At 42.1% G+C, this 26,669-nt stretch overlaps 1 protein-coding gene across 10 annotated transcripts in view; it reads right to left on the bottom strand.

Moving 5' to 3' along the window:
• The window catches only part of ST3GAL3 (ST3 beta-galactoside alpha-2,3-sialyltransferase 3), a 176,104-nt gene that overhangs the window by 42,300 nt on the left and 107,135 nt on the right, over positions 1–26,669 (bottom strand). For all 10 annotated transcript variants that reach the window (XM_077182426.1, XM_077182432.1, XM_077182425.1 and 7 more), the window contains 3 exons: positions 15,369–15,432; positions 7,525–7,620; positions 3,031–3,217 (listed from right to left, as the gene is read on the bottom strand). In XM_077182426.1, coding sequence (XP_077038541.1) covers positions 3,031–3,217; positions 7,525–7,620; positions 15,369–15,432 — 347 coding nt within the window. The remainder of the gene's footprint in view (positions 1–3,030; positions 3,218–7,524; positions 7,621–15,368; positions 15,433–26,669) is intronic.

Here is a 26,669-nt window from a genome sequence, read left to right as displayed (position 1 = left end):
TTGCAGTGTGTCTGCACGAAGTCTTGCAGATGCACATGTCAGATAAGGAATAAGCAGTAGTGGCATACAGAGCTCTCAGGTCATGCAAGTGCCTCTACATAAACCCAGGAAAGGAAGAAACTCCCCTTTCTCTGGAAAATCAGCTGAGAGAGAAACAAACCCTTGACACACAGAGAGCATTTGTCATTTTGAACCTACCACACACTGATGAAAATACCAACACTCACTACCAGAACAAACAGACGCCTACGTGCTATTCCCATAGCACTGCTCATCCTCCATTGGGTCATTCCTGTCTAAGAGACAGCACTTTCTGCATTGGTTTCCTCCAGAAAATGCAGCTGTGTGAGCCACCTGCTTGCAGCTAAAGCCAGTGACAGCAAGATCTCAGCCTCAAGTAGAGAGAAATCAGATGAGAGCACAAGAGAGCACAAGACAGATGTTTTCCAGCCACCTGGGCTGCATCCTAAAGTACTCGATGAACTGGCTCAGCAGTCTCAAGAACGAGCATTGATTCCCTTTGGGGTATCAAAACCCAAAAAAAGGTAGGGGGTCAAAGGATTGAAAAATGGACAGAAGTAGTGCCTAGACTTAATAAGGCAAAAAAGGGAAGAGAGTTGAATTATGATTTCAATTCCCAGAATAGCAGGATTAATTATTTGTAAGCACCTGAAAAAAAAAAAACACCAAAACAACAAAACAGACTGAGTAGCAACCCAGGTGGATTTGTCAAGAGAGAATTATTTTTTAAAAAATTCTTTATACAGACAAAAAAATTATCTCGGGGGAGAAGTAAGACACGAACTGGAATTCAGTAAAACTTCTGACAGATCACTTTCACAAACATGCCAAAAGCATTATTGATGATACAAGCGAGATACAAGTCAAGAAGTGGCCAAAAAACTATCCAGGAGGCTCAGTGGGCTCACTCTAGGAATGGAAGGATGTTAATACTTTGGGGTCTGCCTAGGAACCAACATTGTTTAGTGTTTTCATTATCAACCTGGATGATGAAGTAAAAAGTATGTTTATTAAACTGCAGAGGACATGAATCTGGAAAGAATGGCACGTATGCTGGGAAGTCTGCCAAAGGAACTTGGCAAACTGGAGGAGTGTTCTGGAAGGAAGGATCGGGAGGGACAAGTGCACAGTGCTGCTCTTTGGCACGAGGAGCCAACAGCACAAGCACAGGGTGTGGAGTGGGGGAAGTGGCTGCTCTCCAATTCTTCCTGAGACCTGGAGTCTCCAGGAACCTGACAATCACCTCCAGTTCCATGCCATTGTGGAAAAGGCCACAGAAGCAGTGGATGCATAAAGAATGAGAACTGTGAGGTTAATGAATTATCTGTTTGCTCCTCCTTTTTGCTGTAGTCTGTAATTTTTGGGCACTGCTCTTTAAGAAAAAGATGAATTAACTACAAACATTCAAAAGAGCAACAGGAATTAAGAGATCTGGAAAACATCACCTAAAAGAACTGAAAAAACCTCAGAGTGTTTATTCTGAAGGATAAGGAGTCAATCAGAAAAACACTGAAGTAATGCACAAAGCTGAAGCTCTTTCTGTTCTCTGCCAATCTGGGCACTGAAGCACACAGCTAAGAGAACTGCAATCACTCTCCCCAGTCTAGCAGGTTTTAACAGACTATTTTCTCCACCTTTCCAAGAGCAGGGGATACCACACAAGAATCTACTGATGACGACTTGACTGCAAGCATCAGGCAAAAATTAAATTTGTTTTGAAGTTAACCAACCCATCCTTTGAGCTTCAAGCCAAACACTAGGAGTCCCTGCAACCGCATTTGGGTTGCAGGGCACTGACACTGCCAGGGCTTTCCCTTTCCCTGAATGAGGAACAAGAGCCTGACATAAAGCAAAGAAAATTACTTTTGACTCAATTATTCATGTTACGAAAGCCCACTTGTGCTTGCCCAGAGGTTGACAGGTAACTTCATCTGTCTGGTAGCAAGAAAATAATTGCAAGTTGGTGCCAGTGTTAGACAAGAGCAAAGTATGAGCCCTTAAGGCCCTCTGTGTAACAACTGTATACAATGATATTCCCAGACTGTTTCGTTATGTATGTGGTGAGCTGCCAACCTCCTCTCTCTGTCTCTAAACACACAATATAATATGCCATGCCCTGAATGCTAATCCAGTTTTCTTCTTATTTGCTGAAAAGTCATTAAGCAACATTTGAAAACAGATACATATATGTATATATAAAAGATTTGTAAAACAAGAACTATACGCATTATTTATTTGGGATTTCCTGACAGACAAATTATCCACGGAATGAGAAGTCATTGATCATAACCTGATTCTGTTCTGGGTAGGTGAATTAAAGAGAGCAACCCTGACTATTAACAGGTCCATGGTGCTTCAGAAGTGCACTCATGCAAACGATGGGGTAAAATTTTTACATGGGGAAGGCAGTGTATCCACCATTTCAGTGTTTTAAAATGAGACTTGATACTGTTGTTCTGGATGATACTTTAACCAAATACAAATCATGAATCTCAGTAACTGAGAAAAATATAATGGCTTGTACTATTCAGGAGGTCACATTAAGTCTGATTGTAGCCTTTTCAACAAGTTGTGCTGCTGCTGTCTCCTTCTCCCCTCCTGTGACATCACATCCTTGTTCCCAAACTCCCATTTCTTCCCTTTCCCATTGCTCTCTTCCTTCCTCTGCTCTTAAATCCTAAGAGTCCATAAAATCCATGCAAAAGCTGGTCGTTTTAAATACTCTTTAAGGTAACTAAAAATTAATTTAATTGTTCATAGTACACACTAACAATCTTGAATACCAAGCCTCATCTGTGATGCAACACAGATTACAGAGAGATGTCTTTGTAAAAGATATTTAATCAAAGCTAAAGTCCTTGTAGGTAAAGAAAGTCTTCACTTAAATTCAGCAGGACACCGAGTGGAACTCTCCTCAGACCAAAATGTGGCAGATATGATGGTGATACAATGTCTGCCCATCATTACTATTTAGGTGACCTTCACAGTGTCAGCTGACAGCGTTCTTACCACTTTCTCCTTGTAAACAATGTATTTCAGCCACTTGAAATCCTGCCATTTGAATCCTGCCAGAACAAACAGGGAATCCTTCTCATACTGCTCCATTTTCTGGATTGCACCTTCGGGATATGTGATCCGGAGTGTTGTCTTGCCACCCACATCTTTTTCAAAGCCCTTCACTGGAGCCGAGTTCAGCCTGCAGGGCAACCAGAGAAGAGACACTGTCACAGATTCCCACTTACACTCAGATTCCCACTTGCACTCCTGTGTGTTGGTGACACAGCAATCACTGCTGGGCAGGAGCTCCCTGTAGCAGCTGCTACAGTAGCAAATCTTAATTCTTGCAGATCTTCATCACAAACACTTACGGAGGTTTGTACCAAGCGACGACAGCTTAATTAGAAGTTACATAAATTCTATCATTGAAGATAATGCAAACCATTTCTGCATTTCAACTCCTATGATCTAAATAGGATCACAGAAGTTGGAAAAGGAAAGTGAAGAATATTGTCCTTGCACATTTAGAGTAACAAACTAAGCATTAATATTTTAACAGCCCATTGCTCCTTTGATGTGTTGAAAGAGATGATGAAGTTCCTCATCAGTTTAAACAAACTAAAACTGGTCTCATTTTCCAACCCCAGCCCAGAGCTTACACCATTCACCTGCAGTGAGGCTGCACAGGGAAATAAGCCAACTAACAATTCTCAAAAAAATCCCATAGGATCAATCTCCACCTCTTTAATTCCCCAAACTGGTTCATCAGGAGGGTGAGCTGCCTTGCAATGCCAGCACAAAGGAAGAGGTTGGGCTGGGACAAGGCTCAGCACCACTGCAGTCTCATGGGCTCCAAGGAGTTTCTGCAGTGGAAGTGCATCCCACTCTGAAAACACTCAAGCAGTCACACAGCTGTGCCCTTGGGGACGCTGATTTCTAAGGAAATGCTGTGTATTTAGCTGTGCTTTTGTTAAAACATTTCTTAGGAACAAGAATGGTGTTTTCCCTTGAAAAAGCAAACTGCTTTGGCACGAACAGCCATGATGACTTTCACGACATTAAAGTTTTCAGAATTTCTATTCAAGACTAAAAACCCAAAGCTGAGGAAATTTCATGTAACTTGGAATACAAATCTTGCTGACATCAAACAGCAGCCTCTGACGGCACAGGATTGCCTGCTTGAATTATTGCAGCATTCTTGACTTGGTGTTGTTCAATATACTGCAAATTCTGCCATGTAGGAATGTTGGATTTCTCTTTTTTAGCCTGGGTAAGCATTTTACATTGGAAAACTTTTAGTAGAATAAAAATCTCTATACAATCTGAAGTCATATTCAAACATTCTCAGGCATTTTTAGCAAAAATACTTATTTTATCATCAGGAATAAAATATTAAAGGCAAAACAATTTAAGAATCAGCACCACCACAATGAATACAGCAGATGAAGCCTTTTCCCATGGTTTTTAAACCCTTTGTAGCCTGACTTTGAGGAACTAGACCTGAGTACAATTCTCCCAGCCAGCCTGATCCCTTGCTTTTTCCTCTGTTGCTGATGGCACATTCACACACCACTCATTTCTTCTGTGGGGAGTATTTAAACTTTAAGGTGTTGTGTCTCTTTGGGGCAGATGACCTTATACAGAGGAAAAGCATGCAGCTCTAAAGGTAACAGAGTACTACCAATATTCTGCAAAGAAAGCAAGTTTTACATCTTTTCATCTGTTTTCTTTAGGATGAGGAGGTGTCTGCAGTTGTTTCAAATGTCACTGTGCCATTCTTTGGCAGGGCTTTTCCCATCCACAGCTTCTGGGTTCACTGTTTTGCTGTTTACTTTGTTAATACTCTCAAAACTTGGGACCCCTTCTTTGTATCTAGACAGGAAATAAACCAAACCATTTCCCCAGCTGAAATGAACTCAGGTGTCCAGCAAAGGGCCAGAGTGTGAGCTGCTGATGGAGCCACAGTGACAGAGCCAGCACCACCAAGGCCCAGGGCAGTGAGGCCAATGGAGCAGGGAAAGTTCAGGCAGCCACAGCGCCCAAAGGCGCAGACTCCACAGCTCAAAACCCCCTCCCAGGCAGGATGCACTGGTGGTTATAAACACAGCTGAATCTTGGAAAACCTCAGTTAGGATCTCAGGCCTCCTTGTACTGCCCGTGGACAGGCAGCTTTCTCCACAAGAAGTTCCAGAGTGTTTTTCTGTCTGTATTCGCTGATTACATATGGAGACACTAACTCCTAACCCTGCCACCATGAGGATCCTTTCAGATACCACTCAAGTATCACCATCAGGTGAATCCCTATCTGGTTCTAATCAGGAATTTCTGATACACAGTTATTTTTGCCCAGTCTGCAATCTATTCTAAGGAGGCATTTCAGAGCACTGACGACTGACTGCTGCAAGAAGTCCTGCCAGGTAAATAGTGTGACAGCTGGGAATAACATCTGCACTGAAATCTGATAATGTCTAGTTAAAGAAAAACAGTAACTCACTCCAAGCTCTTTTAGAACTGACAAAGCTGAATTGGACTATCTTCACTGCAAAGAACAAAATTTCTTGCTGCAATTAGCAATCCTCACATGATAACACAGGAGTCATCAAAGAACTCCACATACTGCTGGATCACTCCTTTGTCCACAAATGTACCACATTTTTTCATTTAAAATTCACTCCCTAGGTCCCAAATATCATCCTTCAAAGAAGTTCTTCAGTGTATGAAAAAGGATGTTACAATACATGGGACTTCCCCAGCTTCCACAGGAATAAAGCAAGCAGTTAGATACATATCCAAGCACCTGGCTTCATTTAACCTTTCCAGTTGACTTCTCTCTCCTTTATCCATCCCACCAACAGCACAGGTGCTTAGCTGCCCTCTTATCCTCCCAGCTTGCAAACTGACATAGATTTACTGATGTGGAGAGAAAAAGTTGAAGTTTTCATTTCGAAATTAAATAGTGGCCTTTCTGATGTAAATCTTAGTGGGTGGCTTAGACCAGATGGATTGAAACTGTTCTTTTGCTACTTTTTTAATAACCTGAGCCCAAGGAAAGGCTATAAACTGCATTTTAATTCAGCTGAAATAACTACAAGTCACCTGACTATGACGAGGAATAAGAGCTCTTTGTTATCAACTGATAGGGGGATGAGCTAGGAGAAGGGCTGTATAAATTTTGTCCTGTTCTGAACGGCCATCCCTGTGTCCAGCATACTCATGGAGAAGCAGGGAACCATTCACAGGAACCAAAGACTGAAAGGGATCTTCTTGGTCTATTTCTCCAGAGTTAGAGGATATTTATTTCTCTTTGTCTGTCCTATTCTTTTCTTACACATGGGAGAGAATAGAGACTGTGATAAATAATACCTGCCTGAAATTCCTTTATTAATCCCTTTCTTTCTTCTACCTTTAGCAAAGAATTTGCTATTTGTCACCACATCTTTAAGCTGATTAAACTTGAGAGAGATTACATCAGATATATTTCTTTTAATACAAAATCAGTTTTGTACTAAGAAAAAAATACTAACTTGGACTATGTTAAACCAGTTTTATAAACTAACATTGCAGCTTATTCCACTTTTATTATTTACCATAATAATATTTTGTTACTCAAAACCTGATAGAAAAGTGCATTTTTTTTCAGGTCAGACTAATGGGTCTGTAGCTCCCTAGAGCACATCCTCCCTCCCTCCTACACGCACTCTCTCACTCTCCATTAGTACAGGTATTATGTTTGTTAATCTCCAGTCACCCAGAACGCCTCCCTGACTTGACAGATTTATTACTGAGAGTTATGACTAGACCTGTGATTTCACATATCAGCACGTTTTTCAGGCATTCTGAGATGGCCATGATCCAGGTCCTCAGCAAAAGCAAGAAGTCCTAACTCTGACTGTGGTCCTTGGCACTCCCACCACTCTGCTTCTGCTGCCTTATTCAACATTGTCATCTGCAGAGACACAGAGCCAAAGTATTGCCAGCTTCTAGGGCACTTACAGCTGTTTAATCACTGCTGGGTCCTCTCTCATAGAGGCTTCCTGCTTCCTAACACCCTATGCTGCACCATTCTTAGTCCTGCCCATCCTAACTCTGAGGTGCAGTTCCTGGGGAATGCTACACATGTATGACCAATAATACTGTCCTGAGCTACCACAGGAATATATCTGGGAGCAGATCCAGCAGTGTGAGTTACTGCTTGACCACCTAAGGGCATCACAAAAGCAGCTTTTAGAAAGGAGCTATGAAGGGAAGGTTCAAGTGATATCATACAAGAGACCACATTCCCAAGAAGCTGTGGAAAACAGAAAGCTTGAGGAATGCCTTTACTCTTTGATGTGATCATCATTTATAACAAACCTTTTTAAGCTCATGCTATTTTTACCCTCTCTGTAAGTTAATGCTTCCATACAAAGGGATACTGTCACTAGTACAGGTTAAAGTTTGCCTGCATAGCAAGTGAACGGATACAGAAACTGAATATGGGAAAGAACTGTAATGCCAAAGACTCACCTGACAACAACATCATAGTCATCAATTTTTAACCCCAATGACTTATTTGCAAGTACTCCACCATTTCCCACAATAATACATCGCCGGCAGCTGAGACTGTGGAAGAAACAGAGAGAAGTGATTTTTGTAGCAGAATTTCAAACACACAGAGAGCACATATTTAGTTTGCATGCATCTGAGAACTACAGGAAACCTCTGTAAATATGAAGAATTAAGAGGGGGACAGAGATACACTTGATCCTCAGCTCACCTCATCATGCCCAGGCATTACATGTGATAAACTGCTTTCAACACCTCACACCACGTGTGGCCTAATGAAATGAGCTGTCAGGACAAGCAGCTCCTCTCCCCCCACACCCCTGGTATGATGGGCTAGAATCAAACCCATCTGTTTACTTGAACCATCTCATTATTCATTCAGCACTGAAATAACAACAAACCAAAGGCTTAGTGAGGAAGTCTTCTCTCCAAGCAATTTTATGAGTGCAGGCAGATATTGCCAGGTATCTGGGGTGTGCTCACCTTGCTGAGAGCAAAATTGCTGCTGTTATGGTGAGACTTCAAGAGACAGAAAAACATTCAATTGAGAGAAAAAAAGACACCCCCCCACATGCCTGTCCAGCAGGAAATATATATGGAGACACAATAGGTGAGGAAAGGGAAGGAAAATAACCTTAATTAACAAAGAAACAGGAAAGAGAAGGAAGAGAACAGTTTCTCGTGGAACCCTGAGTCACGAGAACTCTGCAGCAGATGTTAAAAAGCGATTTTGTTTTGAAGACAGAGAAAGGACTTCTTTCCAGCCATCTAATCCCAAATGCAGCTGGCTCTTCTGGCAGTGTGCCTCCAGCTCTGGTAGTTCACTGAAGGAATACGTGTCTGCAGAGCCTTTTTCGGAAAGGGTCCAAGGCAATCAGTTGTTTGGAGCAGATCCCTGAACTAGGCAGCCTTCCTAGTCCCAGGCACAGTCAACTGGTTGCTTCTGGGCTGTCCTCTCTGTGATAAGTCTAAAGAGCCAGCATGAGGAAAGCTGTGTTTATGTGAGGTCCCTTTTTGCAGAGCAGGGCTGGAGGGCACTGTGAAGACTCAGCTAAACCACTGAAGGTCACTCTGCTGACAGAGACATTAGCTGGAGACACATGCAGAATTAGCAGCACCAAGAAATGCTCAGGAACAGCTTCCCCTGCCCAGATAAAGTTCCACTGCAGATCCAAGCCTTTCCAAAAGAAAAAGCTTCCTCATGGACATGGACATATTAGCCCAGTATCCCCAAGGGTTAAAGAAACGTGTGTGTTTATGATAATCAAACCACAATAGAGAAAGAATTTTATAGATGATGGCATAGCAAAAAAACCCCAAGCAAACCAGTTCCGGCAACAAGAAGAAATCAGACACAAAATCTGGTTCAAGCAGTATATTGTGACAAAGAGGGAAGGGAGAGTCAGCCCCAAGTACACCAAAATGAGTGACAAAGATGGTAGCAGCTTTGTCAAAACCTTTAAGGAAAAGGTGCTGTAGGAGGGAGAAAGAGACATAGTTCAGTTCTGGCCAAGTGATATTTCAGAAGGAAATACACTCTTTTGATGATTATGACAGGAAAGTTTGACCTCCTAAAAAACAGACTGCTGGGTGAAATACCGTACCTTCTCTACTCAGCTGTCTCTCAGCTATGACTCCTTTTGAATTTTCTGTTTTGAAGAAGAATACAGAGCTGAAATCCAAAGGCTGCAAGCTCCAGGCACTCCACTCTATCCTCTTCCCACTTACTGTTAGGATGTTCTTACCAATTCTGAATACAGATCTGCTTGTTTCAACCTCAAACCACTTAATCGCTTTCTTCGCTTTCCTGCTAAATTAAAGCACCATCTACTGTCAGCAGTGCCTTCCACATCTGCATGAGATCCACTTACTGAGAAAGCACTGTGTATAAACATCTGCCTCTCACAGGGCAGACTGGTCAGCATGAGCTGCTGCACATGAGATAGAAGAACCAGTTCCACCAGCCAAAGCTGTTCCAGCAGCTTCATGGCCCTGCTCCCACACAGGACTCATAGACTGATCAAACCCCACTCCTAATCTTCTGTTCACCAAACAAACTGGAGTGAGCTCATGACATCTTGCACGGTATGGCAGCTCTTCTAGGTCTTGACTCACACTTGCAGCATGTCCCTGAACAATTCTCAACTTCCCAGATCTCCTGAGTACTGATTCTGGAAGACCAGCATTCAGACCTAATGCTGCTCAAGGTGGAGTGTCTTTTACACAGAGATTTTACTTACATCATTCCAATCCTCTTCTTACAGTCACTGGTTTGCAGAATTTAATCCTCATCTTGTAAACATGACCCGAATTGTTGCCTTGGTGATGCCTGATTTTTGATTTGGCTCCAGTGAAGGATGCAACAAAACAGTCAGGACTGACTTGGCCCTCCTGCTCGTAAATTTCCCAGTCTTTGGTTCTGGAAAATTTTCCTAGTGGAATTTCACATTTACTCCAGACTGGTTTTAGCCCCTGTGAACACCTGCCAGCAGGATTACACTACAAGTGTCACTAAAGGATTAATTCTCCACACTGACAATAACTTTTTAAAGCTATGTAACATATTCTATTCCTAAAAAGGATACCTCTAAATCGTGTAGTATAGAAACAGAACATAATGGACTGAGACAAATAACTAATGTGTGCTTCTAAAAGTTTACCTTTACCATTCAAGCTTCTAGTTCATCTAAAAATATATCTTCTACATAACAAGATTTAATTTCCACAAACCCAAAGTAACATAACATAGTTATGCTGCCATCCTGGCTCTGTCCTCTGCAGGATTTTTCCTGCAAAACCAAACGAATGAACTTACAGCTACCTCTGTATTATCTCCCATATTTCTCCAGGAATGGGACAACATTTGCTGTTCTCACAAACATTCCAGGAAGGGCTAAAAAGCAAACAGTAATAACAACAAGAATTCCTTATTTAACTCTTCAGTGTTTACTGACTTTAAAAGACATATAATTGTCATTTAATATCCTTGTAGTTACTAATAAAAGAATCATGAAGTATTTCATTGTTGCTGTAAAATGAGACATCTTTCTATCTTTACCCCCAAAAATGAAACAAATACTTAACTGAATGGTTCTGCCTTTACTCATTGTAATTGATAGGTTAATCACTTTTGCCCAGCTTCATGTCTGAATCACTCTTCTACCCTCATGGTTCTGACATATTTAAATGCATTCTCCTTTTTCCTTAAGTCTGCAGATAAGATTTTTCATTAGTAACTTTCTGACCCCAAGGTCTCATCTTTGATCTTCTAACAGCTTAAATTTCTTTCAAATGTACTCTGTCTGCTGATTGTGCCTGAGCATGGGAAACCTGCACAGTCATTGCTGGCTCCAGGCAAGTTTCTGGGTGAAGAAATACACAGTGCAAGCAGCATCAGTTACAGCTCAATTGTTTCTCCACAAAGAAGTGTGCAAACACCTTTGTGCTTGTTTACACAGTATGTCAAAGCCCTATTTCTTTTCCAGAAGATTTCAAGGATTGAGCACATCAGACACAGCCCATGTTTCAGTTTGCTACCAGGGTGGTATGAAGGACGGTCATGGACTTTCCACAACAGATACTCGCTAAAACCCTAAGCTGGGAGCTGCAGCCAGATGTACAGACTCTTGACACAGATACTCCAAGGTTCAGTTCATCTGCACCAAAAGCAGGATTCATGCAGATTTTCTTGAACAATATGGAACTGTAAACATGTGTATGCTTTGTAGCAATTCCTATTTCCTCTTCTCTCTTATCAAAGTGCTTTAGGGATTTGTCAGGGGAGAAAAACCACAAAGCCTTTCTTTACACATCTTTGGATCTGAAGGCTTTGAGGAAAGATATAACAGAATAATTAAAAAATACATCTTTAGGGTAGGTAGTGCTTAAGGAGGCTTAACATACTCTGGTTTGTTCTGGCTGCTGTTACTTAAATGGGTGCTATCAGCCTGAACCAGAGGGGGACACACACCTCTCTTGCTCTATCAAATCCTTTCCTCACTTGTTCAGGTAGTATACTACATTTGTAAAGACTATGATAGTTATAAGCTCAAACTCTCAGGTTTTTTTTCATTACCAGCTGGAGGCAATACAAAAAACATCACTCAGGCTTTTATATTTATGTCTTCTCATAGGAAATTTACATGTCATCACCACAGAGATGTAACCCAAAAATCCACTGAAGTCCAGCCAGCAGATGGGCGGTGGAATTATAAATCAAGCCCTGATCCATTTGCAGAATGAGGGACAGGCCACTGGAGGAGCCACTAAATCAAGCAATGAGAATCTCAGCAATATAAGAGGGCCTGGAAAAGTCTATGGAGAGCAAGAAGTTTCAAAGATGAGGCCCACTGACATCTGTGTTAGGGAGAAAGACAGGCCAGCTCAGAAGGAAGAGGTCAGTGGTTCTAAAGTCTTCTGGATCTCCAAACTTTTCCAGACAAGCTCAGGGGTGAGTTTTAACTACCCTCCTGAACATCAGTGCAGCTTTACCTGCCCCCTGCCCTGGAGCAGGAGCAGGTTACTACTCAACACAACGGTGCTGTAATAAGGAGTCATGGAGAAAGCAGGACACCATGCACACAGTTACAGGTGTGAACCACAGCCTTTGTGCACATGCCCTCCAGCTGCTGCTAGCTATAACACAATGGAGGGATTAGTGGAAGTGAGTTGGCAAAGCTGCTGTGGGATGATGAAAAGTGCACGCATACCTGGAAGGATCACGTTTGCCTCATTTCAGCACCATGTCAGTACATTGTGTCAGGAAAGGTGCATCAGGATGCCCTTTAGCACAGGAATAATCAAACAGAGTTCATTTCCAGGGCTTATGAGAGGCAAGTGAATGCAACTTCTCAAGGACCAGCTTTGTGAAGGAGGGCACAAACCAAGAAGTTTGGGTAGGAAGAAGACCAAAGGCTTGGTGTAGAGATCCTCCACCACACAACTCTAATCCTCTCCTTCCTTTCTGTGCTCTCACGCACTGCTCTGACCTCACCTTTCCTGCCTCTCCCACCCTTCCCCTGGGAAAGCTGCCTTCAGTGTATAGTTACACGAACACTTACTCCAATGGGCTGGGCAGTGCTCACCCTCCCCACCCATCCCAGCCTCTGTCTCTCCTGCTGCCATTTCAGCTCTGTGCCCACACAGCTCTTCAGTGGGAGGGGAGCTCTGGAAATGAAGTCACTGGAATGACCTGGGTTGAGAGAAAAGCTCATAAACTGGAATCATCTCACTGATCTACTTTGAAGTCCCCTTTTAAACAATAGCAGCAGCACAAGGAGAAGGGCAGCAGCAGTAGCAAATACAGCTTCTCAGACTTGCGAACAGAGAAAACGTTGGTGTAACTCCATTCTGAAAAGAAGGTGAACCTGAAGCCTTTTTCCTGCTTCTAGAATCAGCCCACTAGACTTCTGAGAGCCTACAGGTGGAAGGGTTCACAAGATCTCCCAAGCCCAACCCCTTGAACCTCACGGACTTGACTTGTGTCTCTTATCTAATTCTTCCATAATAGGACATTTTCTCAGCTCTCTATCACAGAATCAAGAATGGTTTGGGTTGGGAAGGACCTTTCAAGGTCCCCTAAGTCAGGTTTTCTTCAGTTGCTTCACGATGTTGAGCAGAGGGGAGAGGTCTGGACTTTCTCCTTGACCAGTGAGCAGGAAAGGAGTAGCTAAACCCAAGGCTCTGCCCCCAGCACACTGGTGCTGCCATGGAGGGGAGCTCCTAGGATCTGCTTGGAGCTTGAGACAAGATGAGAAAGGAGCTAGCCTTCATCCACCAGTCTTCGCACCAACTTTTTAGGAATCCAAAATGGCAGATACCCATTGCTGCCAGCACTGGAATTCAGTGATGACTACAACTGAAGATTATCTCTGGAATGATACCCAAGTCTTCATCTGTGCCCTACTCACCAAGCTGGTTTGCCAGAGCAGCACTATGGCAGACTTAACACCTCCTACAGTTCTGAAGCTCTTTCTCCTAATAACTCCTCTGTTGCAACTCCATCCACCTCCTCCTTTAGGCTCTCACTTTCCAGCTTGCTATCCCAAGCCTCCTTGAGTCCCTTTCTCTCATAAACACTTCTGGTTTTATCCTTCCTAAGACCTGCTCACTTGGAAGGGCTTTGGGAGGTATTTGATTGTGATGCATATGTACTACACAACCAACATCCACTGATAGGGATTTATCACAATTCCCAAGGAAACAGTACTGCCCCAAGATATCTGTGTGTTTACACACCACCAAACCTTGTTGCTGCAAAACCAGAGAAATAAATGTCTAGCCTGTTCCTGAGGTCTCATTTGCACTTGGTATCTCATGGATTTTGCATACATTTTATGAGGCTTAAGATCTTTCCTACCTCTGCACCAAACTCATTAAAAAGAACACAAACCAAAGTGAGCAGCTCATGCCAGAGTTATTATGCTTCGGAATCTCCTGCGAAATTACTTTTAAAAAGCCTGAAACATTCTACTCCTCAAAAACAGGTGAGCAGCAAGGGTCACAACTACATTAACCTTCACTGCAAGAATCTTCCACCTGCCCTTTGTCATTAACACTAATTTCATATGAGCAACCTTCTGAAAGAGTCTATATGTGGATTTTTCAACAGATTAAAATCTTAACTCTCCAACCAGAACTGAGATAAACCCCAGATGGGTGAGACTCACTTGTGTGCAAAATCTCTAAGAAGGTCATTTGTAAAATGGTTTTACCTTCTGGACATAATTTCTCAAATTAATCAAAAGTCTGAAGGCTAACCCTATCTGGCACTGCTGTGAGGCAAGGCAAACTTCAAAGAAACCTAAATTAACACATAGACTGTGCAAGACTAAGAATAAACTTTCACACAGAGAGTAACTCCCAACTACAGCAGGCAAGCTCTACAATCAGCATGAGATTTGCAGAGACCTACAGAAAGACTGGCTAAGCTTATGAACTTTGCCACCAAAAGTGGGCAGAAGGGGAGCTGGGCCAGGAAATAAAACCCATGTGTTTAGAAAGCAGGAACTGTGTTGTCAGCCTGGATCAAGTACCACTGAAAAGATGTGTTACCAGGACTTCGAAAAGAGCTCAAGTCCCAGAGTAAAAACCTCTGACAGCTTCTGAAAAAAACTATCCCTAATCTGGGAGGTGGCACTAAACCAAACCTGCAGGAAAAATTGAAGGAATGACAGAAAAGCAAGGACAGGAAGGACTAAAGGGCTATTATTGGGAAGCTGATTGTAAACATGCCAGTAAGTTTCAGAAACAACCTCTACAACAGAACTGAAGAATCAAAGGATCTTCTTCTAAAGGCATCAATTCAAATATCACAGGACCCAGGAGACTGCTATCCTGTTCATCCTAGCCCAGGCTTGGCCAACACAACCAAACATTCCTACTCTGAGAGTGAGGTATTAATGAAAGACATTGTTGAAATAAGCCAGTCCTTTCTTTCCTTCTAAAGTTCCTTGTGATTCTGTTGTTTTTTCAGAAAGGCTGGAAAAGAGCAAAGTGTTTATTGAAAACCTGCTACTTACCTATTTGAAAACAGGGCAAGAGGATGTCTTGGAACAACATATGAAACAAATGATTAGGAAATAGTCAAAAGCTAAATGCTTTTTTCTACTTATGCTTGACTTGACAGAGGTCTCCAGAGCCTGCAGATTTACTCTAAAGAGAACTCAGTTTTCAGCTCCTGACTTACTCATCCACGTTCAAATGTATTGGCAATAATTTCTGGCAAAATATGTCTAACAAAATTTATTTAGGACATATGGAAAAGAATCACTTCTACTCCTTCTGTTCTGAAGGTCTCATCTTACCTGTCAAGAGCTGGAGTTAGACGATAATCTTTGGTTGCTGACAGGATGGCTTTGATCAGATTATCTGGGGAGAAAGGAAGAAGACATTAGGAACAAGTTCTGACTTCTAACGGAAATGAGGAACAATGTGGAGTAAAGCATCTGAAGCAGTTACTTGAAGGAACTGAAAGGTTCTCATTAGGAAGAAATACTAAGTTGAAAATTCCTATTTTCTCTGGACAATGACCTTCACACAGAGCCTGCAAAGACATGTTATGTGCCAAATTCTGGTGCAGTGTGTGATTGCCTTGCACAGAGAGTGTCACAGGGAACACGCACTGTACATTCTATAGCAGTGATTTCATATCCCCTGCCCTGAGATGACAGTCTCACAAACACTTCAGACATGAAAAGGCCAGCATCACTGTCACTGCTTGCCTTCAGAAAAGCTTTTATGTGGCTGAGTGGTGAACTGGACGCAGGAACAGAACCAGGCTAAAACGGATGCTTTTTATTCTGTGGGTTACTTTCAGTTTAGGTTCCTCAGTCTGTCTTTCTTCAATTAAAGCACGATAATTGCATAAAGAAATGCCCATGGAACTGCAGCCTACGCTGATACCCTGCAAAAGCTGCAGCAACCAGGGGATGTAAGTTATGCAAGCTTAGGCACACACACAAATTAAATGCATTAAGTTGCAGAAGCACAATGATTACATATAAATAATTCTATTGGCAATGGAAACTTTGGAGTCTGCTTCCCTCTAGATTCTTCATTTGTCCCTAATTTTTCTACCTCTCTCCCCCAGAGAGATCCAAACGCCTTTACCATGACCCAACCAGGGCCAAGAAGCAGTAAGGCTCTGGCTAGTTTGTATTTACAAATGTACCAGTAACTTCAGAATGTCTATACTGAGTTTGACAAAAAGTCCATCTGCCTCCAAATCCTGACTCTAACTGTGGTCTTAAGCAGATGCCTAAGAGGAGAACAAAACCAGAGCAAATAGATATATTTCCCTGAAATTCTCTTCTGCTATTTAATTGTTTTCAAATCTGGGATTTCATATATCAGACATAGCTTCTTTGTATCTGGTAACTTGCAATGATTTTGGTTCCATGAGCTCAGAATTCTCCTTGATCCCTAGGGACATTCAATCACTTCCCTTTGCAATTTTGAATATGGCTTCTCTGAGCTTCATCTATATTGGAAAAGATTGTGAACAATTAGTCCCCTTCCATCTTTGCTTGGAAGATAGCAAATAACTCTAATATCCTCAAATACATCAGACAACTAATTCAAGAGTTCTTAGGAAACACCAGTCAAAATGAACAAATAAGTCTCATTTCTTTATGAAAGACTAAAAATGGTACAGAAACATTAAGAAAACTGACAACAAGTGATTTTTCACCTCAAACTTAAACAGCTTTCCTGACAGACACTAATTACTGCAATTAGCACAGTTAGGGGAGACCCTTTCACAGAAAGAATTCTGTTCTTCTCCACTGCATCCTTCTTCAGCAGCAACAGGACAAATGTGTGGGATAAACACAGGAGCTCAAGGCAGCCCATGTGCCAAAGAGCTTTGAACATGACAACAAGCTGGCCAGACACATGAAGGTGATAAACAGAAAATTCTGACAATTACTTTGAGATTTGGGGGAGTTTTTGATTTGGCAGCACTGACAGCACCTGTCAACCATTACAAGCTGGGGAGTGTGATTACCTTCAGATCATAGTTTGGAGTGGAGCAAGGGACGAGGCAATTTATAAGGGTAAAAGCAACTTTGATAACAAAATAGTGGTGTTTAGTTCTCTTCATCTCAAGAATTTCTTCTGATGCATAGGCAGCAGGCTTCCCCTCCAACAGGAATGCTATTCCCCTAAATCTGTCCTAAAAGCAGTAGGTTGCTGTGACCTGTAATGGCATCATGCCACAGTCCTCTCCTTGGCCTGCTTCACACCTTGGCTTTTGTTGGACAGCATACTTTACTGAGGTTGTTTTCCCACATTCTCAGAGAAGACATCAAAGAATTGCATGTCAAGGGCTGCAACCTCCCATCTACCAAGCTTTTGTTATGCCAGGTTTGCTCTACCACCCACAAGTTACACCCTGCACTACTTGGAGACCATCCCATTGGATGTTATTTTGGAAAAAAACATTAAAAGAATACAGTTGAGTGATGCACTCAAATGATTCTGGTTTACTCATCTTGCAAGATAATTAGCAATGCCTTCTCAGTGATTGTTCAGAAATAAAATAAAACTACTTTAGGAGTGGATATGGCAGCATTTGGAATGGAGGTGCTTCCCAAACAAAAACAAAACAAACAACAATATTGAGCATTCAGTACAGATTATGAAGGGACAAATAGGAAATAGCTCTTCAGCAGACTCCACAGTCCAACAATAAATGGCATCCAAAAGTTTTGGAATTGCACAAATCTCAGTGTTACTATTCAAAATTGCCAAATGAAGCTCAATAAAAAACAAAGTACTTCACTGTCAAGTGTTCACCCACAACAGGAATGAAAGTGACACTAAGTTCATCTGGTCTAGCCCTCTTAATGGAAGCCAGGAGCAGGAGCTACAAGCCAGGAAAAGCTAATGGCTAGGACAGACACTAGATCTTTCTGGTTGAGCTGGAACTCTACTGCACTGTTGCTAAGGTGGGCACTTGCACTTGAACCTTGATGCTGGCACGAAGATGGAAAGACAAGACCTCCTCCAGAAGGAGTTACTGTATTTTCTGTATTTTCCTGGAGGAAGGTTTGAAGGATCACCAGATGCTGCTGTGGCTGACCTGCAACCTTGCACAAGACCACAAAGCAGTTAGGAACAATAAGGAACCACTGGCAGGATCTTTTAATACAGCTGGGGCAAGGTGGAGGATCACTTGCAATCACCCACTGCAAAGATTATCACAGGTATCTGATATCAGAGCTCACCTCCAGGCTGTGACTAAAGGAAATGGGGCACCAGGAAAGCAGGTGCATTATGCAAAGTAAATTGATGAGACATCCTCTCTCCAGGGTAAGAAACTGAAGGGGTGATGAGCACAGTCTGCCTTAGACACCTATGTACTGAGTGAAAATAATGCAAGGGCAAGTACACATAACAAATACTACAAAGAAAAATTCCTTCCGGCTTCAAGTAACAGGATTTGTGCACAGCCACTGCCTGGAAGTCAATGACTGAAAGAAATTTTGCAAGGACAAAAGAAAGGCCAAGTTGTCTACACGAACACATCAGCAAGGGAAGCAATATACAGCAGTTTTCTGCAGCCATAGCCTGTTTATTATATATATTTTTTTTGTCATGGAGAATTTAGATCATTGGGGAGAGTGGGAGATTATTTAACCCATTCATCTATCAACCACTATGCATGCACTCTTACTATAAAAACAAAGCAAGAAGCCTCTGCACATTTTTCTCCCATCTAGAGGAGGAGTCGACTACATTTATCTAAGAATCCTGAGTTATCTTGACATATTCTATCAACTTTGCCTTACAACATCAGAAGATTCAAAAAGCAGCTCGGTACTGCATGATTTGTCTGAACACAAGTACATATTGACTTCAGGTTGACCCTGAAATTTTCAGACATTTGGAAAAACTAAATAGTTAGAAATTAGGCAGACAGTGACCACACAGTGAGAATAAGCCTAAGTCTCAATTCTAGCCTTTTTCTCTGTTATTTATGTGAAGGAATGGAGGAGACCTTCACTGTAAATGTCAACAATACTTAAAATTGTTGTTTCTAATGCAGAAACTTCTTGCTTGTATCACCAAAAAAAAAGATGGGAGGCCTTTCCAGTCCACAGGGCTTACTGCAGGCATCTCACAGGGTCTACCTTCTGCCTGCCTTGAAAGCAGGCAAACTGGGATGTTTGTGCACTCTCAAGTGGCCAAGAGAAGAGGCTGTAATTTTTCAAGTTCTATATACCAGGCACCTTCCTCAAAACCCAGCACACCTGCATGTCCCTGCTGGCAGCAGTAAGGTGTGAATGTCCTGCCTCGGGGACAGGGGACAGCGTGCTGCTGCAGTGCTCTATCTGCCCTGGGAGCCAGGGCCAGTGCCCATCTCCTCTGGTGGCCACACAGCTGCCACCCCTCCAGCCAGCACTGCTGCAGGTCCTGGGCACCAGCTCCAGCTTTTGGGAATAGACTGACCCGAGTGAGGCTGACTGACGTCCTGTGAACTCTGCCAGGAGACTGCACATGGGTCCCTATCCCACCATAACAGAATGCCACGTGTGTGTCAGCTTTGTGGGGAGAGTAAACTAAACACTACCAATGCTATGGATTAAACAAATCACAGTATTTACAAACAAGTTCTTAGCACAAGCCAGTGCATACACTTTTTTTCAATACACCACCCAAAGTTCAGCTCTGTATAAAATTCCTCCTTCAGCATTTTTTTACCTTAAGATCTTGCTCCATATGGGAGCTGAGGAATGACCTTTAACAGAAAAGTTTTCACATCTTTTGAGGAATGATCTTTACAGCAGGTCAAGGGAAGTGATTCTTCCACTCTACTTAACCCTAGTGGTATCTGGAGTGCTGTGTCCAGTCCTGGGCTCCTCAGGACAGGAGGGACATGGAGCTCCTGGAACAGATCCAGTGGAGAGCAACAAAGATGATGAGGGGACTGGTGCACCTCCCTTATGAGGAAATGCTGAGGGAGCTGGGCCTGTTCAGAGGTGAAAAGAGAAGACTGAGAAGGGACCTAATCAATATCTGTCACTATCTGAAGGGAGGTGTCAGAGGATGGACCAGGCTCTGCACAGTGGTGCCAAGCAATGGTACAAGAGGAAACAGGCAGAAACTGATGCACAGGAAGTTCTCCCCTGAACATGGGGAAAAACTTCTTTAATGTGCAGGTGACTGAGCACTGGGACAGGCTGTCCAGAGAGGGTGTGTGACCTCCCTCACTGGGGATATCCCAGAGCCATCTGGACACAATCCTGTGCAATGTGATTTGAGATGAGGCTGCTTAAGCAGAGAGGTTGGACCAGGTGACCCAGTGTGGTCCCTTCCATCCTGACTCATCCTGTGATTTTCCTCCCTGGTGCCCAGCACAAGGTCATGGACCCAAGTCTCACCACATCTTCTATTCTCTCTTCCAGAAACAACATGTCCAGCTGTACTCAGTCAACATTATTCATACCTTTGTGAAGCTGGGAATCCAGTGGTTACAGCAGGTATCACAATGTGTCTGAAATTCCTTGCACCACTTCTTTTTATTATTGATCACCTGACTTCAGGAGGTCAATGCAGGGAAAAGAAGCAACGAAGAATTCCAGAATTTAGCAGTGCATTGCAAACGTGTGAACTGGCTCTCAAAAACAGCTAACTACAAACTGAGGAATCTGTCCCCCAATCAAAACTCGTGTGTAAATACAAGAGAGTGGTTTCATGAGGTCACTAGCTGTACTAGGTTTAGGTGGTTTGCTGGAGACACACTTTTCTAACAGCAGGACTCAAAACTGCCACGCCTCACAAGATCTCCATTGATGATTTTTAATGGCATTAAGACAAGAGGCATATACTGTTGCCTAGACACAAAGAAAAAGAAAAAAAACACTGAATGTGCATGGTATCCTCCCTAGCAATTTTAGAAGAACCTGGCATGCATTAAATGTAAGCTCCATTAAAGCCCTTAAGGCCTATTTTTATAACAAGATATAAATAAAATACATAACATTTAGACTCTTCATTTACATTGTCGTTTTGGAGCCTTCGGGGATTTTTTTTTCCAAGCTTTTCTTCACAACCAAGAGATTGTTTTCTCAGAATACAAGCTTGGTTCCCAGCATAATCCCAGGGCTTGGAAAGTTGGAACATTAATTTAAAAAACAATTATGAAAAAAAATAGGCAACATTTTGCAATAACCATGCATTAACAATTTTTATCTAAACTCGAGTTCAATGCACAGGAAGTAATAAAGTCCACAGAAAGAGGCAAATTCACGCCAAATAAAAACAGTCCTTGAAAGATTCACGGTGTGCTGGTTAAAGACAAGCAGGAAAATAAATACAGTTGTTATAGAGGGCTCTACATTTTTGATGACCCTTCACAGGTGGCCAGGCAATATCTTCAAGGCCAAAAAACTCAGTAACCACTACAGTGATTCCTAATTCTTCTGACCCTTGTAGAAGCATTAATAAATGGCACTTCAAAACACAACAGCCAGAGAGTATCTGCTCTTCTCTTCAGGAGGCAGAAAAGAGGAATAATATCATATCTGTGTTTCCATTGCAATTCATGACTTCTGTGAAGAACTCCAATATGGAGTCATCCAATTAAATGAAACCTTAGAAAGGTTTGCATCTCCCTTCTCAATGAGTTGGGAGCAGGACTATTTTTTAGGGACACTCAACAGCAAAGCATCAGTTTTGATTGAAATGAGGGACTGCACTGTTGTACTTTATCATGAGAGCTCAAGAATGAGAAGGGATTTAATTTCAAAATTCACAAAATAACTTCCCTTTAAAAGTTCTATTCAGTAATGAAAAGTCAACCCTCTACCTCTTCTGAAACTTTCAATTTTTTTTCCTCTTCAAATCACTCATTTAATTTCTTTAGGCTATAAAATCTGCTAAATTCCCTGGGGAAACATCAACATTTTTATATCTATATTCCCATGTGATAATGGCAACTATTACCAATTTTGGTCAAATGCAAAATTCTACTGGAATCTAGTTCAGAAATGTGCCTCCAACTCAGGAAGAAACAACAACCTTGTTAATACCAACTCTAAACAGAACTAATAGCTATACATGCTTGCTCTTCTGCTTTTTTGTTAGAGGAATAAGACATGAAGAACAAAAGAATGCTTACAGTAGAAAATCATCTGTACAACAGAGTACCACTAAAAAAATGAGGATAAAGTTGGAGAATTAAAGCATAAAATGCCTAATTCAGACCTAGTCAAATGCAGGGAAGACGACTGCATGTGGTACTCCAGTCTCTACAAAGAGCAAGAAGATTAGGTTAGAAAAGTCCTACATTTCTAATGTTTTTTTTTCCTTAAATCAGCTGCAAATTGTCATGTCCAACTGCATATGTTTTCTCAGAGATTCTATATTGCTCATGCCAAGACAGCCAACGGAAAAGAAAAAGCTATGAAGGAGCATGCACAGAAAGAGAGGAGATTTTCTCCCAATAACATTGTGATATGCCAACTTTTGCAGGCCTGAAAACTCAACATTTTCACTGGAGATGAATGACCTCTGCCCCATGAGACTACAGAACAACTGCTGAGCAGCACTGAACCATGGCTTTTCCCAGGAGCACTGACACAAAAGAAAACATCCAAATAAAACCAAGTACAAGAACAGTTAATCATTGCACAATACATCCATTAGCATTGGTGGTCTGGACAAAGACTTAATTCCTTTGTCACTGAATGTATCACCAGTTCCAGACATCCCTCCAGTATCAAGTGAAAATACAAAGTCTCCTGGCCACTAGTTTATATTATATTTGATAAAACTGTAACATTTCAAACATGTTCTTAATATTCTCTTATCATCATAGGGAAGAAATTGCTTCCTAGCGTCTTGATGGGAGGGAAATTCTGAGATGGTAACAACAGAATCACTCCCTAAGAAATAACTATCACCTTCAAAGACAAACTGATTCAGGGCCAACAAAGCAGCCTCTCTGCCCAAAACAACTGAGCAGGAACAAAGGTGGAAGTGAAGATATATAATTACTGCTAAGCAGTGACAAAATTACTGACTAAATGCATGGAAGAGATATTACACTGATCACGTCTGTTTAGTTTTTTAGTGTATGCTGTGCCATATGTTTTCACTTAAGTTAAAAAACCAAAAAACTGCAGCAACTCTCCCGTCCTCATTACACAGAGAGATTGCCAGATACTAGCTACTCCTTCTGAAAGCCTTTTATATTCTTCAAACCACATGTACTGAGAAATTCTATTAATAGTCAGGTATTTCTCCAGCCTTGTTTGTTGCCCTTCTCCAAATAACTCTTTCCTTTTGCTTTAGCTACAGAGGTAAATTTGGGGAGGAGGCCCTCTGGGATTAATAATCTTACTAACACTATAAACAATTTTTCCATTGCTTCTTCATTGACAAATTTAACCCTGAGAGCAGTGCACATGCTAGAGAATCTCTGCAACTACGTGGACAGCATGGGCATATTCATACCTCCATAATTACACTGATAGAAGCACTGCTAGAAAAAGGTGCAAATCCAAAAGAAGAAATTTCAATTTAGATTTTAAAAAAACTCCATGTGACTCGTTCAAGAGCCCAAGATTGCTGCAGTCTCCCTGCTCTTCACTGAAAAAAGTTGCAACAACAGACTTGGTGGGTGCTGGGAAAGAATTCCTACAAGCAAATTAAACCCTTGCAAATGGTGAAACATGGGAGGCACTCCAACATCCAAGTTAATGCCAAAACAATAGCCTGGGACACAGGAGGGTGCTCGGCAGCTGGAGCTGTCCCCCACAGGAACCCTTGACATTTAGAGCTTTTAGAATTCCAACATCTTGTTACAGTTTGATCTTCTTGACAGCTGTGAGAGTTGACCAATTTCATCATGTTCCTCACTCTGGCTATAAACACACCAGCAAACACACTGGCAGCAGGGCACGGACCCACTCGGTGCTGCTCGAGTCCACACTAACAAAGTGTTAGCACAGCCCCAGATATGCTCACCAGGGCCAACAAACATCCTCCTCTACAATTCTCATGCATTCACAGGCTAATACAGGCCAGTGACCTTTCTTGATAGGAAGCCTGGACATAGCCACTCTATTTTTGTGGGGGGCAGGGAGTTAATCTGTTTGAACAATGAGCTCAACAGCGTTCACGACCACAGGACAACCACTTTATTTATTAATAGAGATGGAGTCATCGTTTCCAAGCACTTAGAGTGGCCCATCCCGTTTCCAGACTCTGTCAAATCCCACAGTAGGGGACAACAAGTTTGATGTGGCAGACAATCTCAGTTTCTAAAAGTGCAGTCAAACATGACACTGGTCTGTTTGTCAACACGGCCATTCCTCATTTAAAAATCTTGATCCAGATTCTGAAATATAATCTCATGGGTTCACAGCCAGCTGCAAAAGTGGGCAAAACTTTGAGCCACTGTTACATGAATGGCCAAACTAGGTACTGGTAGTGACCGTTTAAGGTGCCAAAACATAATCACACCTCTTCATACCTATTATTTCCCCTGTTCTCTGCACACAGAGGAAACCAGACTTTCCACAAGGACTACAGACACCTATGATGAATGCAACAACGTCTTCAACCTGCTGGATCAGCTCCAACATTCCTGACAGCTCTCACCTCTGCTTTTGTCCCAGGTTCCTGGGCATTGTGATCAAGTAATTAGGACCAATCCTTGGTCCAGATCTTTGGTGAACAGAGTCAACAACTACAATATATACTAAAACTCTACCCATTTAAGACAGGTTAAGAAAAAGGTACAACAGCTGCTCTTAGGTTCCTCTTCATCTATTTCTAATAACTAGTTGACGACTCTCAGAACCACTGTTCAAAGAGAGTTTGATCAAGACTTCATACACACACCTCATCTCAGAAAGCAGCAGGGTTGCCACCTGCTTATTCTGTGCCTCTTTCATAGAATGCAAGTAATCACTAAGGCTTTTAACTGACAATAGCAGCAGTTTCCCATCTGACACAGGATGTGCAGTATTCCTACTGCAATAGCCCATTTCACAACCAGCAGCATTCAGGGAAAGTCTAAAAACTTTCATATTCAGGACCCTATTCACCTTGAGGGCTTCTACACACAAATGCTCTTGCCAAGAATGGAGCACTCTGTCCATAAAACCTCCTTGCCTGGGCTGATGGCCAAATCAGAAAATAACCACTGGACTGAAGGAGCAAGAAATCTTTCACAAAGAAGCACTGTAAAACTTTCTATGTTGTACTGAGTACTTTTAAGCATCTGGATATAGGAGAGCTGTCTTTACAATCAGATTCTCATCAAAGAAAATGAAAATCTCTGATGGACTGTGTCAAAATGATCAGCATACTGCCTTCTCTTTGATATGATAACCTTTAAAGAGCAGTAGTCCTGCCCTGAAAATTTCTGAGCCATTTCTACTCTTTTACATGTAATTTTTAGAGACGTGTTATTCCAAATTAGTGAAACCCAGTAGACAATACTCCTCAAAAGCTGCTTTCCCCTAAATATTGCAAGACTCATTCTAGCAATCTTGGAACTGTCCTTTCTTGGACCAGTAAACACAAAGTGATAGATAAAAAACAACTTAATTCATCTTTTTTTCAGAGACAAAGCAAAGCAAAACTTAGGTAAGAATAGAAACTTTAACAAAAGAAAGTAGAAATGGTGGATTAGCTTCCAAGTTACTAAGAATCCCTAGGTTTCATAACTGTAGCATTTCCAAGCTACCACAGATTAGTTTCTAGAAGTTCCTTGGAACATGCAGCATCACTGAAAGTGAGCTCATCCTGTAGATGTATTTCAAACACAAAAAAACGCAAACCCAAAAAGACCCAAACAAACAAAAAGCCATTTTGCACTTGGAACAGATCACAGTGACTGAAGAACAGCAGGTGATATTCACCACAGTTCTCAGCAAGGCCTTCCCATTGCCGTCTCGGCTGCAGTCGGTGTCTATAAACACCAACCACCTTTCCCAGTGTGCTGCACGTCGGAAACCCCAGCTGACAGTGTCATGGGGCTGCCTAACACACAGAGCAGAGCTCCTGCCCCGTCTGTTTCAACACAGCCACGTCTCTTTACACTTCCTCAGCCACCCTGACTACTCCTTTTCCCATGCACATCCCCGCTCTGACAGTTTTCACCTTGCACCAGCATGTGACTGAGCTCCACGCTGCCTGCCTGGATCATTTGTTTGGATATCATTAGATGGCCCTGACTGAAAGCCCTAATGAGGTGCTGATTCCATCATCCAATCAGTTGTCTGAGCCCAAATGCATCCCATGGGACAGCCAGAAAAGACTGATGCAAGAATTCCAAGTGATGTGTAACATGAAAGGGCGCCATTCGCATCGCTAGGACTCACAGCCTGTCAGCAGGGCCATTAGAAATCCGGGGCTACACAGATTTATAATTCAACCCTCCCACACACAGAACTTGCTCCAGACTGAAACTTGGCACAAAATTCAGTCCCAGGAGGGTGTTAAAAAAATAACCTATTCAACGGTTTCCGTCCCATGGCTTCAGCTCACAGCCATTTAAATAATGGCAATTTCTCATTTCTCTTTTTAACTGAGGAAATCCAATATAAAACACCAGATTTACATAACATTGCAGTGGTGATACAAGCTGG

This window comes from Agelaius phoeniceus, chromosome 8, assembly GCF_051311805.1.
Source record: "Agelaius phoeniceus isolate bAgePho1 chromosome 8, bAgePho1.hap1, whole genome shotgun sequence".
In the NCBI taxonomy this organism is placed as follows: Eukaryota; Metazoa; Chordata; class Aves; order Passeriformes; family Icteridae; genus Agelaius; species Agelaius phoeniceus.
The sequence above is the reverse complement of the archived record's forward strand: the minus strand, read 5'-3'. Positions and strand labels throughout refer to the sequence as shown.